The sequence below is a fragment of the Euleptes europaea genome, chromosome 9 (assembly GCF_029931775.1).
Source record: "Euleptes europaea isolate rEulEur1 chromosome 9, rEulEur1.hap1, whole genome shotgun sequence".
NCBI lineage: Eukaryota > Metazoa > Chordata > Lepidosauria > Squamata > Sphaerodactylidae > Euleptes > Euleptes europaea.
This window is the reverse complement of record NC_079320.1, coordinates 46,081,889-46,101,332: the sequence shown is the minus strand read 5'-3', so window position 1 is coordinate 46,101,332 and position 19,444 is coordinate 46,081,889. Positions and strand designations below refer to the sequence as shown.

Here is a 19,444-nt window from a genome sequence, read left to right as displayed (position 1 = left end):
AATTTTGGTCAGCTCTAATTTCATGGTCTCCGTTAGCTGAAGACTTGCTCATTTCTCAGCGATCCATTTGTAAAAAGAGCATTTTCACTTGGAAACAGCAGCAAATCTCTTGCCATGTAGCTTACTACCAGAGAGTGCTAAATTACATAACTGAATAAAATAGCATTTATGGCTTGGCATATATTAGATATCATAGCCTATATTAAAGAATTTTGAACCTTTTATGGTTTGCCACTTTGGTTTCCTTGTGAGCTGGCGCGTCCCCATTTCTAGATTATCGTTTCCCCAGTTACGGGCCGCCCTTCTTCAAGTCCTGCTCTGGAGACTATTTTAAAACATTGGAAAGATACCTAAATTCTTCCCCAGCTCAGTTTGAAATTGAAGTCAGCAATATTACATTTTTTAATGGAAATTAGTTTTTTCTACAACCAGTTCTGAAATACAGTAACTCTTTTGTGCTTCTGATTACATCACTGGGAGTATTGCAGGACTTCCCATAGCCAGGTTGGTAGATATGCGGATGGGAGGGAGCAGTTTTTCTCTGGCTTGGATAAAAATCCAAGCTGAATTCTCAGTGCTTAATGCTTGTCTCAGATTGGATAATGAACCAAAGCTTGTAATGTGAACCTGGTAATTATGAACTTTAGTTACATCATTTGTGCATTGCCAGTATGACAGTAATTTTAGTTAGTTTTAAATAATCTCTAGTTTTTCCCTGTCTGTGTGGCTGCTGGAAGCATTTCAGGCTGTTAGAAAAATCCTTACCACAGCAATTTCTGTTGTGATTTAATAACCCTTCCGCAAAATCGATGGGCAAATTAAGCCGTTTATAGTAGGTGTTGTGCTTACAGCTCAGGAGCTCTTTGGGTTACTAGGCCACTGCACATTTATAATTAGAGAATTAGACTAGAATCCTCTTGGGCATGTAAACAGTTGTGATTTTTATTTATTCCTTGAAAGATATTAGCATGCATAGAAGCGTATGTGCTCAGACTGTGAATAACTGATGTCCTTGTCTAAATATATATTTATTACAAAGAAATACCAAACCAGTCGAATTTTTTTTAAATTCTTTTGTTTCAGGTTATCCCACTTCCTAAAAGGAGTTCTGTTTCTTTCCAAAACATCAGACATTTTGTCATACAAGAAAAGTTTAGGCCTGCACAGGTGCTGGGCTCTCTAAGACTGCCTGGCCAGCATCTGTATACTAGTAACAAGCAGCATTATAGCATTTCTGAAGAAGACTCTGATGTTCCATTTGAAGTTGACAGTTCCTATGGGGATCTTCTTCTTTCCAAAGAACTTGATTATGAAACAGCATCTCACTACTCCTTTAGAGTGGTGGTTAACGACGATCAGAATAGTTTTCCACAAAATGGCACTATTTTCATCAGTGTTGAAGTTGAAGATCAAAACGACCACTCGCCTTCTTTCCAGAATGACTTCGTTGTGATTGGCGTACAGGAAAACGTGCCCGTTGGCACTTTGGTGTATAGGTTTAATGCAAGAGATGGAGATGGCAGTTTTCCGAACAGCAACGTACAGTATTCTATACACAGGAATAACTTCACTGAAAATCCATTTCTTATCCATCCTTTTTATGGTAGCTTAATCACAGCGGTTCCCCTCGACCGAGAGATGATGCAAACTGTTATCCTGACAGTTGTGGCAGCTGATCAAGCTGTAAACTTGACTGACCGCAGACAAGGTTCACTGACCGCCAAAATAATCATTCTGGATGTCAATGACAACCACCCTACCTTTGTTTCACCACCTCTTTCCTACATCAGAGAGGATGCAGAGATAGGCTCCCCAGTACACTGCATAGTTGCTCATGATCCAGACCAAGGAAGGAACGGACAAATTGCATATTATCTTCTCTCAAGTACTGAAGACCATGTGTTTGCACTAGACAAATCCTCAGGTAAGATACAAAAGTTAAATTGGCTCTGATGAGATTTTGGTCAGAAGTATCTTAAATCACATCTTTTGAACATGGCAATAATTGCACATTTAGTCACGTCATGAGACGAAAAGAGTCACTGGAAAAGACAGTCATGCTAGGAAAAGTTGAGGGCAGCAGGAAAAGAGGAAGACCCAACAAGAGATGGATTGACTCAATAAAGGAAGCCACAGCCTTCTATTTGCAAGATCTGAGCAAGGCTGTCAAAGCTAGGACATTTTGGAGGACTTTCATTCATAGGGTCGCCATGAGTCGGAAGCGACTTGATGGCACTTAACACACACAATAATTGCACATATAACAAGAACGATATAGAAAGAGGTCTTCTTCAACACAGCAAATATTTCCTTTCCTGAACTATTTCTGTTTGGGGTAACAGATTGTTTGGGGTGGGTGGGTATGGCTGAAGCTCCTTCTGCTAGTGCACCCCAGTCCAGCCTGCAATGGGTCCAATGGGAGGAGAAAATGCAAATTAGATGTGATTGTGTGGATTCTCACAGGTTGGGCCCAGGGTCCCCACAGTCTCATACTCTGTGAACTCTGTGCTGTGGAAATCAACTTTAATAAACAGTAGAGGTGAGGCCAATATTTAAAGACTGTTCATACTTCATGTCAATCCATGGTTATGAAAAGTTAACAGTGGCTTGATGTGATGTCCAAATGGTTTGTGGCCAGTCAGAAAATCAGAATTGGAAACTGTAATCTGAATTATGTTTGTGCTAACTATGGCCTTCCATGCTACCTGAATTGACAAGTTACATGTACATTGGTCACTCCACCTACAGAAGCCACTGCATTAGAAGAGAAGTGTGCTGAGTAGATAAGACATGGTGATTCCCTAAGCCAGTGTTTCCCAGACTGTGGTTGGGACCCAAAACAAGCGGTTTGCAGGACGGCCCTCCCTAATGGCCACCTCCTGCCCTTTCCATTGTATATTCTGAAAACAGTATCTTCCTTGCCATACATTAGTTGGTATTTCTTCTTCACTGCATATACATGTTGATCAAGAAAAAAGTGTCCTGATGGTTACTAGAGTGAGGGAGAATCTTTGGGGGGGGGGGCGGTTAGAGGGAGTAATGGAGAAAGAGAGGGTGGTCAAAAGCTGGAATGTAACTTCCATATGAAAAGCCGTGTATGTCGGAATGCCGCTTGCTTGAGGTTCATAGTGGTGGCAGCTGCACCCTTTGTATAATATTTGTTGGTTTCTCAAAAACATCTGGTTGGCCACTGTAGAAAATGGAATGCTGAACTAGATGGGTGCCAAGGTCATAGTTTGCCTAGGGTACCAAAAAATCTTGGGCCGGCCTTGGATTGGGTCACTGTACCAAGTAAATTTGGACTTGTGGGTCACCATCCCGAAAAGTTTGGGAACTGCTGCCCTAAGCATGCACTCCTCAGTGCTGTGATCTGCCTACAAGCAAATTTTTCCTATTGGCAGCATGACTGTCACTGGAGGTTCATTCCATAGCAGAGTTTGAGGATGGCTCAGGGTACAAGAGTAAAGAAAGACAAACAAAATAAGTAGCAGCAGCAAGTATTTTCATGACAAGCATCCAGCTAAAAACCATATTAATTCTAATCCTCCTACAAACCCAAATATCCTCCTCCTGTCTCAATGTTTGTGCCTCATCTCCAAGCTCAGGTATAAAGTCTGTGAAAAAACACATGCATTCTGGGTTTGGCGTACCACAGTTGTCCGTCCAGGTGGTCCAGTGGTATTCTCAGAACGTCACTACCGAATTCCCAAGGGCAGAGCTTTGGCCGATAAGATAAACAGAATTTTTATTGAGCATTTAGAATCTCACACCAAATGTTTGGCTTCTTAATTATAGTTGTTGCAAACCATAGTTCGACATGATGTGTGGTCCAAGCCATAGTAACATATTGCCATAGTAACAGATTGCAGTGGAATAAATCAGAAATTGCACTGGAATAAATCAGTGTTCAGATGACCATTTTTCTTCCTACAATAGGACTGCTCACCACCACCTTTGCTTTGGACTGTGAAAACCAAGAGTATTACAATTTGACCGTTGTGGCTGTAGATGAAGGCACCCCAGCACTATCTGCAACTCAGATTCTGACGATAATCGTTCTTGATGTAAATGATGAGCCGCCGGTGTTTACAAAAGCTCTATATCAAGCTTCCATCTATGAAAACAAAGATCCAGGAGAGGTTGTCATAAAAATAGAAGCTACAGATAAAGATTCAGGTAATCATTTCTCTCCCACCCCCCACCCCCAAAAAGATATTTCTTTCATACAGAAAATGGGTCACCACTCTTGTCTCCTTCTTTTGATACAGTTACAAACTCCAAAGATTATTTTTGATTCAAATTCTGGATCTAGATATTTTTAACAGCAATTTGTTTGGGGATTAACTCAAATGGTCTAAAGTCATGCAGAAGTGGTTTTGTTTAAATTACTGCATCTGTATCTACTACTGAAAAAAACAGAGCGAGCAAAGAGCTCTGAAAGAGATATCCAGGTCTGTTCCTTTTCTGCTATTTGTGTGATGTTAACTGATTACAGGCCCTGACCTGGATGGCCCAGGCTAGCCTGATCTCGTCAGATCTGAGTAGCTAAGCAGGGTCAGCCCTGGTTAGTACTTGGATGGGAGACTACCAAGGAATACCAGGGTTGCTGTTCGGAGGAAGGCACTGGCAAACCACCTCTGTTAGTCTCTTGCCATGAAAACCCCAAAAAGGGGTCGCCATAAGTCGGCTGCGACTTGATGGCACTTCACACACACAAACACACAACTGATTACAGATCTTTGCACACAGCAACCAAGTGTAGGTGCTGGTTATGCATAAGGCTCACTACACATTTATCAATAGAACTGATGGCTGGATGTGGTTTGGTAAATGTAAAAAGGCAGACGTCACTGGAAAAGTCCTAAGCCACTTGGTTTTACTGTTTCAAAATCAGTTTGCCAGGAAGGACATGCATTAATCTCATTTGGCCAGAGTGGGGCACTGTAATCCCAGGCATTTTTTCCATCAACAAACATAATCATACAAAGGCTTAGTTTGTAGTTTAAACAATTTCCCCCAGTTAAAATCTACGTTAAAAACAAAAGGAGAATGGTGTGAGCTCACGTGGAATTTATTCTATACAATATTTTCACAATCTTAGTCTGTCGAAAAGATTATATGGTTTTAGAGGAATTCAATTCCAGAAGAGGGCTCAGATTTATACAACTGGGTAAACAATGGCAGCCACAGTATCATGGCTGCTGGCCTTGTGGAGCTTGGGCAGCTAACCCTGACTAAGCTGTATTTGCTGGTCCTTTCCCTCTCCACAGCTCCGCTGGCCCACGTATAGGAGCTGCATGGTGCAGTGGTTAAGAATGATGGTTTGGAGCGGTGGAGTCTGATGTGGAGAACTGGGTTTGATTCCCCACTCCTCTACATGAGTGGCGGAGGCTAATCTGGTGAACTGGATTTGTTTCCCTACTCCTACGCATGAAGCCAGCTGGGTGACCTTGGGCTAGTCACAGCTCTAGAGCTCTCTCAGCTCACAGGGTGTCTGTTGTGGGGAGGGGAAGGGAAGCTGATTGTAAGCCGGTCTGATGCTTCCTTAAGTGGTAGAGAAAGTCGGTGTATAAAAACCGAGTCTTCCTCTTCTATATTTTCTCTTGCAGTGATGCTTTAGGAATAATTTCCACCGAAGCACATACATAAAAGCATGTTGGAATTTGATGTTCACCTGAATTTCTGTATATTTGCAGCAGTATACATACTCAAAGGCAGGGAAGTAATATGCAAATACTATCTGAAGAGGAAATGTTGAGCTGTCCTCCAATCTAATATACTGCACAGCTTTTATATTCATTTTTACTATCAGCAGTGTGAACAGAGCTACTTAAAAGATAGACCAGAATACAAAACGACATGCTGCACTGGTAGAGAGGCAACCCCCCCCCCCAACCAAGAATGTAATGCCATCTAACAAACCATTTAAAACAATTAGGAATTGGAGCCTGGACCATCTGGTGGCTGCTGTGCAAAATGAGATGCTGGGATGCATTGATCGGGTCCATCAGATTCTTCTTGCATCTATATACTAATAGAAAAGTCGGCCACATCTTTGGATACTTAGATCCAGTAATTGGAGGTGTGAATGGGCAAGACACATATTTCTACAAACCTGAAAAGGGCCCCAGGTTTGCAAGAAAATGTGAAATCTAAAAAAATGTGTTGGGTTTTTTAAAAAACCCTGAAAATGATAAAAGGAGCACCTGTAGCTTTAATCAACAGACTCCCTCAGTGGCTGTTGCTAGGCAACCACAGATTCCAGGCTTGGTTTTCCTTAGTAAAAGGCAGGGGGAGGAGGCATGACCTTTTCCCAGGCCTGACTAGGGTTGCCAGTTCCAAGCTGGGAAATTCCTGAAGATTTTGTGGTGAAGTCCGAGGAGGTCAGGGTTTGGGGAGGGGAGAGGCATCAGCAGGGTATAATGCCACAGAGTCCATCCTCCAAAGCATCCTCCTCCAAACCTGGATATTTGGGGGTACATCTTGGGGAGGAGGGGAGGGACCTCAGAGGGCTGTAATGCTATAGACTCCATCCTCCAAAGCAGCCATTTCCTTAAGGGGAATTAGGGTTGCCAACCTCTGGGGGGGGGGGGGCTGGAGATCACCTGGAATTATAACTTCTCTCCAGATTACAGCAATCATTTCCCCTGAAGAAAATGGCTGCTTTGGAGAGTGGACTTTTTGGCATTAGACTCTTCTGTGGTTGCTTTCCTCCCTAAATCTTACCATCCCAAAGCCCCATCCTGAAATTTCCAGGAATTTCCCAACCCTGGAGCTGGTAACCCAAAATGGGAACTGAGCTCTGCAGCTGGGAGATTTGTTGGGATTCCAGGAGATCACCAGGCCCAATCTGGAGGTTGGCAACCCTAGAAGGAGAGAAGGAAGCAGTAAAAAGAGAAAGGGTATGGGGCTTTCAGGAAAGGGAAAGAGGAAATAGTGGAGGAGGGTAAAATGAGATGCCTCCCGCAAGTCCTTGCGGGTTCCCACTTGTTCTTATATAATATGTGGTAACCTAAGATGTGCACTCGCTGTTCTTTGTTCATAATGTAGGATTAAATTCATTTTAGTTAATAGCATCAGTTATTTTGCTGTGTAGCACTTTATGAAAATGATGCCATGCTTTCCTCAAAAGAGCATTTGAGACCACAAGAAATATGGGAGCAATTTATTCTGATGCAATAAAGGATGAGAGTAGGAAATAAGATTCCCACAACATACAGAAGGCACACAGCTGTATAAAGAAACTAGCAGCTGCTAAATTTCATAAGTTGCTTTTTCTCCTACAACTCTCAGGTGTGATAATGATCTCACACGATAACCAAGCAGTTTGGAATACAATATGGACTATGTAGTTGAGGCTCCCTCTGCTCTAAGTAAAGGCTATGTGGGGAGGGGGACAGAAATACCATATGGGATCTCAACGAGTGAAGCAGACCTTCCTGAACAGTCAGCATCCTTGGATGAACAAACTAATTTTCAGTGATATCATCTCATGGTGAGATTCATTTGTAACTAAGCTAAACAAAGGCTTGAGGAAAGGGGTTGGTGAATTCAACAAACACTGTTGGTATGGTTCAGTAGCATAAAAATGGGGTTGATTATTTGTGGAACCAGTTTCCACCGTGAGTATTTTTGGGATAAGTTTTTGGCCCAAGTGTTCTCAGGATTTCTACATTTATCAAATCATTTACTTACTGGTATTGTGGATTACCAAACTTTGCAGTGGCCTTTTTCTTCATATGTAACTCTGACTTCCCTCTGATTTGTTAACCAGTATCTACAACCTGTAGATTTTGGTTTTCTTCTTGAGAACTTGAAGACTACTTCTGCAAGTACAGGATGCATTTTTTTAAAAAAAATACCATGTCATGGAGCCACATTTTCAGCTTTCATTGATATCTAAAGTTTCAAGAGTCTTTTATTGTAGTGTTATATTCTGAGAGAGAAATCCTACTAGGTGCATGTAAGGTCTTGGACAGACCAGAAAATGCTCTTTAGAATTTCACTGGACTTCATATTTTAAGTCCTTTTGTAAAGCTGCACTAAGCCTGCTTAATAGAACAAAGTATTATTTACATGATAATAACATTCAAGGAACACCATAAAGATAATTATGTTCATTTCTAGCCCCCTTCATAGCAAAACATTTACCCAAGCAGCTACCTAGTAAACCAGTATCAAGGCAACTAATATCATTGTCCATCTACTTAGATGTTACTGATTTCTGCTTTGTATTTTAAGGAACCAATTCTCTGCTTCATTATGAAATTTTTCCGGGACCTGGGCATGAGATTTTTCGGATAAACTCTGATACTGGTGAGATTACAACAGCCATTTCACTGGACAGGGAAACTCAAGAGATCTTCACTATTAAAGGTAAAAATAATTGAGATGTGACATGGAAAGCTTCATATTATGTTGGCATCTAACCTTGCTGGACATGGTCCACTGGACACTGATTTAGTTTAAATGGATGTTGTATAAGTTGTGTTTGTGATGGAAGTGTTAGAATAATAGAATCATAGAGCTGAAAGGGGCCATACAGGCCATCTAGTCCAACCCCCTACTCAATGCAGGATTGACCAAGAACATCCCTGACAAGTGTTTGTCTAGCCGCTCCTTAAAGACTGCCAGAGGTTGTTATTTTTTTCATTGGGGTTTTTTTTGGAAGAAATTCACTATGCCTTATGCTCATTGTCCTCCAGTTCGCTGAAATAAGTACACCACCATATTTTCAAATACATGTGCTTATGTTTTGTCTTAGGAGGAATCTCACATTCAGTTTGCTGGTCTGATATTATTGGTGAGCAGTCAAACTACCTAAATGCGTTGTTAGAAACTAGCTCTGTAATGTGCCTCTCTCCTCAGTGCTGGTTCGAGACAGTGGAAGTCCTGTTTTATCCAGCACAACATCGGTTGTCATCAGAATACTGGATGAAAATGACCACACTCCCAAGTTCCTCCTTCCTGTTTCGGAGATCCAGATTCTGGAGAATCAAGCGCCTTCAGTCATATCAACGATACTGGCTGTGGACATGGATGCCGCCAGTAACGGAACTGTGCAATGTCACATCATTGGTAAAGCACAGTGCTTTATAATGACGAACATTTCAAAACATGTTTTTAAAATTATTTATTATTTGCATCATTTATAGTCCGCCGTTCTCACTAAGACTCAAGGCAGAAATCCAAAGCTATCTTACTTAGCCTTCTTTTTTTTAATTTTCCATTTACGTTACAATTTGTGTTCTTTGGCACAATTAACTCGTTTTATTATAGCTTTGTGCTTAACAGTGCAATCCTAAACAAAATTACACCTTTCTAAGCCCATTACATCTCTGTTTAGGATTACACTGTAAATCACTGTGTCCCGTTGTGCAGGAAATAGGCCTGTGCTTGCAGGAGTTATATTAGCTCAGCGTAGCCCAGAGTGAAGCCGTAGTCTCTCTCTTTCAAGCAAGCAGTGTTCCTTGTGCTGTCTGTAAGGCCTGTCTGTAAAAATGTTGATAAGTGTATCCCCTGCAGCCAGTATGGCTTGCAAGATGAGAAATTCTGGGCAAGATAATTCCTTAGCTTTGCCATTTTTGTTAGTCCGCAGGTCCAAAGAGGTATTAGAGCTGAGTGATGGTTTTCTGATACATATTATATTTCAGATTATAGATTTCTGCTGTTCACCACTGATCTGTTCTGTAACCAAATATGTGCCTGTCTTTAAAAAAAATATCTTTGCCCTACTAAGAAAACATATTGAGGATTTTGGATCTCATTAAATGGAAAAAAAATGTCTGTGGCTCAGTGCTATAGCACACTTTATTTATTTTGCCCCCCCCAAAAAAAAACACAGGCCACTTTTGAACAGTTTCAAAGCAGAATTGTTTTGCATGCAGAAAGTTCCAGTCTCGGGCATCTGCCAGATGTTAGAAAGCAATTGTTGAGAGAGATCTTCTCTGCCTGAGACCCTGGAAAGCAGTTGCCAATCAGAGGAGACAACGATTAAACAGTCCTCTGATTTGATATAAGACAACATCTGTTCAACTACACGTTTTGTGTTACCTCTGCTGTGAGAACTTTCTGCTTCACTTAAAAAAAAAAGATCCTATATTTTATCTTTCCATAATTGTTTCACAGTTTTCATTTTTTATTAATATTGCTGTTAATACTTCAGCCTTAGACTCTTGTAGATGGGAATGAGCAAAAATAACCATATGCCTTTTTTCCAGTTTATGTAGATTTCCAGTGTGTTACTGAAACTGGTAAATACTTCTTCGTTCAGAAGCACAGTTACAGTAGATTTTACAGGGTGAATTTGGGCAGGGTGGAAGGAAGACATCTATCTCGCAAAAGAGTTGTTTTGTAAATTGATGCTTTGCACTGTCACTGCTATCCACAAATTTAAATGAAAAGCAGGTTTTAATTCTCATAAAACTTGGGGATATAGGTATCCTAAGGCACATTGTTACAAAAACTGTACTAGCAGTTGGATTATATTACTGCAGTTGGCCGAGTTGACCTACAGAAAGAGTTTCAGAATTGTAACCCATCCGCTGACCTTTATTTTCTGCTTCCTTTTTAAAGATGGAAACGTTAGAGGATACTTTGCTTTGAATGAAACTTCTGGAGACCTTTCCACCATTTGTGGTTTAGACAGAGAGATTGTCAGCAACTTTACTCTCATCATTGAGTGCTCTGATTTGGGCAGTCCACAGAGAAGCTCCGTGACCCACATACATATCACAGTCCTCGACAAAAATGACAACAGCCCTCTGTTTGCAAAGAACCACTATCAAGCCTCTGTGAGAGAAGACCTTGGAGAAGGATCAGCAGTTCTTGAACTGCACACTGTTGATGGAGATGAGGGCCCAAATGGAGAGGTTAGATACTCTCTCGTGGATGATACCCTTGGGGCATTTACCATTGACCAGATTACTGGCATAGTAACTACTACAAAACCACTGGACCGGGAGAAAAAATCTCACTATGTATTCAGGGTGGTGGCTACCGATTCAGGAATCCTGGAACCAAGAAGCAGCAGCGTTACTGTCACTGTGCACATTGAGGATGTCAATGACAATAGTCCTTTTTTCCTACAGAATCCTGTCAGAGCTTCTGTGCCTTTTCAGACATCTTTGAATCAGACAATAGCTACTGTGAAGGCCAGTGACTTTGACCTGGATCTAAATGGTGCTGTGCATTTTATGCTTGAAACACCAGAAACCATGTTCCAGGTGGACCCAAATACAGGAGAAATCTTTCTTCAGGAACCTGTACCTCATGAGGGTTTTGTTACCTACCTCCTCATATTGGCTTCAGATAAAGGAGTTCCAGCTAGAACGGCTACTGCTGTTTTGGCCATCTCTTCTGAAACGTTAACAGAGACTATTTCATTCAGTTACAATCAGTATGAATTAACCGTGCCTGAAAACACTGAAAAAGGTGGGTAGCCAATCGTTAATTTGTATTTACTCTGCAACCAGGCTACCATGAATTATTACGCAAATTAAAGCAACATATTACTTTGGGGATTTTGAACCTCAATGCCTTTTGGAAATAGCTTTTCCATTCTGTATAGCTATTATGATTTTGGCAAGGTGTCTTATCTGCTCGCGTTCTTGATTTTTGAATTCTCAAAGTGGTACTGTACCATTACTTAGGAAAGGAAATTTGACACTGTACACTACTCCCATCTTAGCTCATCTTTCTGAAATACTGTACCACTAGTTTGTCTTTCTTCATAGATTGCCTTGATAAGCTTTGTAATCAGAATTCAATGATCAAAATGCTTACTCTTGTCCTGGATTTACCAGAAAAACAAAGTTTAAATCTTAACATATTTATGTGGTCACTCCAGACACACATGAGGTTTCTTGTGCCTTCCTAAATCTTTCCAACCCCACTGACTTCAGTGGGCTTAGATGGGTATAATTCTGCTTCGAATTAGCAGAAGTTACAACCAAATAATGAACATTGGGATTCAATTGACAATTTAAGTCTGGAAAATTAATTTTTATTGTTGCTGTATAATCAGTAGATGTATATATGAACAAAAATCTAAGGAAAACATTCTTGCATGATCTTGCCTATAAATGTTACAGGCTTTTTATTATTATTTTTATTTTAATTAGCACAAACAGAAAGAGATTTAAAAAATAACAACAATAGTGGCAGGTCTACAAATAAGCCTCTGTGAAAAGGTTTCCAAATATCTAAAAATATGTCCATGTGCAGTTGTCATCTATGTGCCATTAATTCAAATGCTGGTAAAGTTATAAGGTCCTCAGTGCGTTGGATTGCTGGAGGTGGGCATTTATCTTTCCAGTGTTGTAATATAAATAAGTCTTTTTGGAACAGTAAGGGCACAGAGGGTCCATTTTAGTCGTCCATCAGTTAGGCTCCAGGAGACAGGCAGATAGTTTAAAAATACAAGCATCCTCAAAGTTTAAAAACACAAGCATCCTCAAATCATAGAATCATAGAGTTGGAAGGGACCACCAGGGTCATCAAGTCCAACTCCCTGCACAATGCAGGAAATTCACAACTACCTTCCCCCCCCACACACACACCCATAGTGACCAGAAGATGGCCAAGATGCCCTCCCTCTCATCATCTGCCTAAGGTCACAGAATCAGCATTGCTGACAGATGGCCATCTAACTTCTTCTTAAAAACCTCCATGGAAGGAGAGCTTACCACCTCCTGAGGAAACCTGTTCCACTGAGGAACAGTGGAATAAAATTACAACACGGGGGACAGGGTTATGGTGGGATTACAGTCCTGTGGTGCCTATGGCCATTGTAAAATGGTTACATTTTGAAATCAGATTTGAATGCTAAAGGTAAAATAGTGATAAATGCAGTTAGGAATACTGGCTTTGACAGGCACATTGATGCTTCTTAGTTAATATATACAGAGAACATGTTTCACACCATGGAAGTCTGTTGTGCTAATGAAACCATGACAGGCTTCATATGAAGAACTGCCTTCTCCCCGTTCCTCTGTGCTTTGTAATGCCCTTTTAAGTTTGTGCTAGTTGGTCAGATATTTTGCAGACTGAAAAACCTTCTGTTAAATATCCACCAGTGCCACTGGACTCCTGCTTTGCTTTGAAAGATCTGCCATTTCAGTTGCCTTCTCCTTGTGCAGCCATGGGATCCAGCCCATATTTTGCTTGGGTCTAAGAGTTTTCTGATATAGATGTAGCTGAGGTAACTCTGAACAGAAAAAAATGGTGCTGATGTTTCATTCATACATACAGCTGTTTCACACCTGTCTCCTCCACCTTTTACTTCTGTGTAGATTCCCATCATTCATGTTTTCTGCTTGTAATTTTCCGTCAACATCTGAGCCTTTGCAAAGAGCATCATGTGTATTTTCTATATAAATGTTATTGCTTATGTGGCTAGCTTAAAAGCAAATAGCAAGGCAATTAACATTTCCTTTGTTGTTAAAAAAGAAATTACAGTGTAAAGTACTAAACATGAGATTTTTTTTGAACTAGCAGCAAAGCCAAACTACAAAGATGGTACATTCCAGCTCCAAAATGAAAGTCTGTTTGTGTTTACAAGATGTTTCCTGTAATATAATGAAATCTCATTTGGAAAAGGTCAATGTACAGTAACCTGAATCCATCGCAACTGATTAAAATCAATTTCCATGTTGCAAAATTGGTTTCACAACTGGCAAGATAAATCTTGACAAAATCTTGTCAAAAACATGTCTTGTTAAATGTTTTTTTCAACTTAATGACTGTTAAATGTGCTATGTTTTGTCAGGATAATGTCTCATGTTTAATTTATTCTTCCTGCCTATATTGCAAACTGAGTTGGTTTTGTCTGTTTCTATGATAGACCAGCTTTCTTCTGGACAACTGTATGCTTTCTCTGATGTTAATAACAAACTGTATATATATGCATGAAGCATCACCAAGTGCTACTTCTCACCATGCTGAAAAAGTGTAGCCTGGTGAAAAGGGTGACCACCCTCTTGCAGAGTGGCATGGGGCAGTCCACTGTTTGAGAAAAGTGACTCAAAGGCTTATTGGGCCTGTGGGTTGTTGTTTTTTTTAATCTTGGCTGTCATTTTGTTTTGATTTTTCCTCACTAGTCCTTTTGGAAAAGAAGTTTTTTTTTTTCTTGGTTCGTAATGGCACCTTTCTAAATACTTGAAAATTTCTTTCCTGGTGCTCTCTTTAAGCATTGATATGTCCAGTTCTTTATGCCATTAAGTATAATGAATGTAGTATTCTATCCTCTGTTATCTTTGTTGATCACCTCTGAATTCTGCAGCTTGCCAAAATATGGACCACTGGTGATCAATGAGCAGGTTTATGAATATGCTGGATGGTTGGGCTGATGACCAGTGTTGTAGAGAATGGAAAAATACCATAACTCTAACCACAGTTCCCTATAACACCTGAACTGACAAAATATAGTTGACAGTTGTAGTTCATAGTATTGGTGTACACGGGAAAGGCAAGGGGGTGTTCGCCCCTGAACCCTAAATGTGCTGATTTTTTAAATATACCTTGACACATACAAACTTCCAACTAGTCAGCCAAAGGTCTGTGGGGATCTCTGAGTGATCTTTCCCATCACCAGTTATTTTTGCAGATGCCCTTGGTTTGAGGATAAAGTATAGTTTGCCAACTGAGATATAATGGCACTAAACTGGAAATCACTAGCTGTGTCATCCTAAGCAGCGCCATCCTTCAAAGCCCATTGACTTGAATGCTTAAGGTAGCACTGTCATTGACTCTGATTGCACATGGGGAAGGGGAAGGAGAGGAAGGGGGCACCTGATTTGTGCACGCAATGCCAAACCCTACTTTACATTTACATTTGAACCATATTAAACCACAGTTACAACAGTGTATAAAGTTCTCCAAATAGAAGGTGACTACCTAGGGAAGCTTTCAGAATTTGATGTCACATGGAACAAATGAATAACTGGTTAAGATAAGAGCTTTTGAAGTTTTAGTTACGGTAAAAATGTTTTTTGTGCTTGTAGGCACCTCTGTTTTCACGCTAGCTGCTTATGACCATGGCTTGATGGGAAAGAATTTAAAGCACAACCTCATCAGTGAACATGAAGACGTTTTCTCCATCCATCCCATCACAGGTAAATCAACCTATTTTTCTGCAGCTTTTCTAAAACCATTTGAGGCATTAGCAAAATATTTTCCACATTGGAATTGTAATTGTCTTTGCGCAAACATTATCTCAGTGGTTAGTGTTAGTTTATTTGAGCAACAGTAGAAGTTGGCCTTTGTTCTCTGACCAAAATGTGTTGCTACAAAATCAGACTTTCATAGGATTGGTTTTTCTCCAAAACCGTCTGAAGAATCCAGGCCTGAATCGCAATCCCATGATGATAATGGTGACCGAGAAAACAGTGTAGTAAAACTAAGGAGAGAAAAGAACCTGATGCTTAATTTTACAAAGCTTCACACAGGAGTTATGACTTAAAAAAAGAAAAGAAAGAAAATTAACACACTCTTATTTTATTTGCTGCACTGATTGTCTATTAAATGCCACATTTTGGTCTGCAGGTATCTTTACTTCCATTTCCTAGGCAAAAATATAATAAAACCCTACTGAGGAAAAGGCTGTATGTATATGCAGAAGGAGCACTTTCCACTAAGTATTACAATGTAGCAAAGTCGCATACACTTGCAGTTAGTTTGATATGGGCAAAAAAATGGGATTTCATGTGTGTGTGGATATGTGCATGTATGCATGCCAACGTGCATAAAGGACGTTCAGGAGCCGTTGTGCTGCCCCCCCCCACCTACCTTGCATCCAGGGATGCTGGGCCTGTCCCCCTCCTAGAGCATTTGCTACATATCAGCCTTGTCTCTGTGCGCATGCAAGTTGTACGCCAATAAGCTCTATCCCTGTGACAGGTATTTGACGAAGGGAGCTTTGACTCTCAAAAGCTTATACCCTGAAAGTCTTGTCGGTCTCTAAAGTATTACTGGACTCTAAAGTACTACTGAATTGTGATCCAGAATGTTTGAAAAGCAGCATGTGTTCTTGGCCTGTGTGCATAGAGTTTCTCTATCCTCAATACCTTATGTCTGGCACACGCCTTATGTCTCTTATTCTCTCTGCCTTGCTCAGTCAGTTCCACTGCAGCTGCCTCCTCCCACCTCACCAGCCCACCAGTGAGAGACTGGTGCAAGCATCTTACACTGAGGCAGTCGGTGGTGGTAGCAGTGCCCACGCATCCATTTACCCCCACGCCCCATTCCGCCTGGTTTTCTCTGCACCCCCCCTCTGCCCAGCCTTTTCTGCCTGGCTACTCTAGGTACCTATCTGTCCTCCAGCTCCCCATTCTTTGGGAGTGGTGTTGGGAAGGTGGCAGTGCATACTGCCAACAGCTTGCCCTCTTAAAACCTCTGCCTTGTGCAGCAAGATGGATGAATACAGCTGGTTGGCGATGGAGTGATGTCTACTCAAGCGCAGGTGGTTTTCATGTAAACTTGGGGGTCCCCAAGCTTGGAGCTCCTGTCTGTAAATTTGACCCTGATCCTCACATTTAAGTAACCACAGACTCGGACCACAATATATGATGATTGCATAACCTCTAGAATATACCTTACTAACAATGTACAATAATTCAATACCTGATACCTAGTATCAAATACTTGAATGTTCAAATACAAAAAAGATGTATACATGCTGTAAAGTAGCACATCAAGGAGAAGGCAACATTAAAGTGTTCTCCATGATGGTTTAATTTTCTGAATGAAAAAGTTTTATGTGGAAGATTATTGGAAAAATTGTAAATCCTTTCTCCACATCTGTAGACAGAAGTGGTACAGTCTACTTTGCCACTTCATTTGAACACCTCAGTCGGTAGAATGACTGTATTGGCCCTTTTGAACCATTCTGGGGCAACAGTAGAAGTGCCTGTTACAGCTCCCCTCTCCTCACCACTTATGCCCCACTATTAAAAGAGATGACACAGCCACGTGGAAGAGCTGAACAAGGTTCTTGCCATATGGTCCAGGGCTTCTCATGTCACTCTAGTTAGTAGCACCTTCAGTTCTACAGTATGGGCTCTCACACTACCATCGTAACCTAAAAAGTGCCTTCGTTTTGGATCTTCTTGGAACTCAGAAGGAAAAGAATTCCAGATGTTGGGAGTGGATATTAAAGAACATTTTTCTACCTGCTCCTTTTATATGTTCTCAAATATGAAAGACTTTTTTATATTTGAAGTTTTTCCTGGCTGCTACTGTGAGTCTCTGAGGTATTTGTATGCTACACCATCTACATGCCAGGCATGTAGAAATCTGTTTCTATATAGAGGTTTCTCTCTGCAAATTCCCAGTCAATTTCTTATCTAACTCCTCTATAAATCAGTTGAGATGTTGTTTTGATTCACTGTACTTTTCATGAGAGATCTAAAAAGAAAACCTATTAAGATATAAATGATGGTCAGCCATTTTAATTCTCCATGAGAAGCTTAGTGTGGGATTTTTCACTTACAGTATTAACCCTCAACAAAATTACAAATATTCAAGTGAAGAGGGTTTAAATACTCTATACATATTTGTGGAAAATGCACAGAAATATAAAGTATGTCTTTTTTAAAAGTTCTCACATAAACTATCCACAGGCTAGACTTTATGAGTAAAGTTGCTGTGTGCTAAATGAATACCAGCTGATTACTGAAAACATAACTTCCTTCTGGCTGTGGAAACAGAGATCTACTGCTTAGTTAAACCTCTAGTATGTTTTTAATAGTCAATTATTTTATTAACATGACTGTCTTATTTAATCTACATCAAGCACACATTTGGAAACGTTTACATAAGATGTTTTCAACAACTGTGTTGCTAATTGAACAGAATCAAGATACACACATACCAGAAATCTTTATTTATTGTCTATCTAGTAAATTTGTTTAATCACACCCATTTCTATCCCATTTTTTATCTCCCAGGAGCCTCAGGGTAGCATACATAGTTTTCCCCCATTTTATCTTCATAAAAACTGTGTGAGGTAGGCTAGGATGAGAGTGTGTGACTGGCTGAGTGGGGATCTGAACTTAGGTCTCCCAGATCCTAGCCCAACACATTAATTGCTACACTACTCTGACTCTCATTGTGCTGGCAGAATAAGGTATGAATTTGACCTCATTCACAACTACCAAAATATTGATACATTTTCCATTGGTACAATTATTCATTTAAATTATTTTGAGTATGATAGGAGAACCAGAGCTTCTGGGTGTTCACTGTTGCTGATTAAATACTTCCAGCCTGATTCCAAAGCACTGAGTAAGAGGTGGAACCAGAATACCAGCAGCTACAGTATGGGAACATTATCCCATCCCTGGTTGTTGACTAGGAACTTGTTGGAGTGATGCACTTCTACTCCCGTGACATCATGAGAAGACTTTTTAAAGTCCAGACAGGGAAAGAGAGCAATCACTTTAGTATCGTCGAAGGCTTTCACGGTCAGAGTTCATTGGTTCTTGTAGGTTATCCGGGCTGTGTAACCGTGGTCTTGGAATTTTCTTTCCTGACGTTTTGCCAGCAACTGTGGCAGGCATCTTCAGAGTAGTAACACTGAAGGACAGTGTCTTTCAGTGTCAAGTGTGTAGGAAGATATAGTCAGAAAGGGATTGGGTTTGAGCTGAGTCATTGTCCTGCAAAAGTAATGTGCTAATCATTGTCCTGTAAGTATCAAGATAATGTGCTAATGACGGTGTGGTATGTTAATATGGAATCACTGTATCCTGAAGTGATCTGTTAATGTGTGAAGTCCAAAGCTAATCTCCATGGCTATTGTTGACTATAGTCTTTGTTAGTCTGGAGGTTTTTTAGGACAGGAAGCCAAGCCTTATTCATTCTTAAACTCTCTTGTTTTCTGTTAAAGTTGTGCTGATGTTTATGAATTTCAATGGCTTCTCTGTGCAATCTGACAAAATAGTTGGTAGAATTGTCCAGTCTTTCAGTGTCTTGGAATAAGACCCTGTGTCCTGTTTGTGTCAGTCCATGTTCCTTTTTCCGGTAGACATTTTATGAACAGATTGATAGAGTAGCTATGGGAAGTCCACTCAGTCCAGTAATAGCAAACTTTTACATGGAATATTTTGAAAAGACAGCATTAGAATCGGCACCTTACAAACCTACAGTCTGGTTCAGGTTTGTAGATGATACATTTACTATTTGGAGCCATGGTGAAGAAAAATTAATGGACTTTCTAAACCATCTTAATAATATCCATCCAAACATTCAGTTTACCATGGAAAAGGAAATTGAGGGTAAACTCCCATTTCTTGATACCCTTGTCATCCGTAAAACAAACTCTCAGTTAGGTCACAAGGTCTACCGGAAACCAACTCACACAGATCGCTACTTACACAAAAACTCCAACCACCACCCCCGACAGAAAAGAGGAATAATCAAAACATTAATGGACCGTGCAAGACAGATC

At 40.5% G+C, this 19,444-nt stretch overlaps 1 protein-coding gene across 1 annotated transcript in view; it reads left to right on the top strand.

Annotated features, from left to right (window-relative positions):
- DCHS2 (dachsous cadherin-related 2) overlaps positions 1-19,444 on the top strand; it is a 109,314-nt gene that overhangs the window by 77,446 nt on the left and 12,424 nt on the right. Inside the window, exons 10-15 of the mRNA XM_056855047.1 lie at positions 1,084-1,924; positions 3,937-4,176; positions 8,242-8,376; positions 8,869-9,078; positions 10,576-11,433; positions 15,003-15,113. Of these exons, the coding sequence (XP_056711025.1) occupies positions 1,084-1,924; positions 3,937-4,176; positions 8,242-8,376; positions 8,869-9,078; positions 10,576-11,433; positions 15,003-15,113 (2,395 nt within the window). The remainder of the gene's footprint in view (positions 1-1,083; positions 1,925-3,936; positions 4,177-8,241; positions 8,377-8,868; positions 9,079-10,575; positions 11,434-15,002; positions 15,114-19,444) is intronic.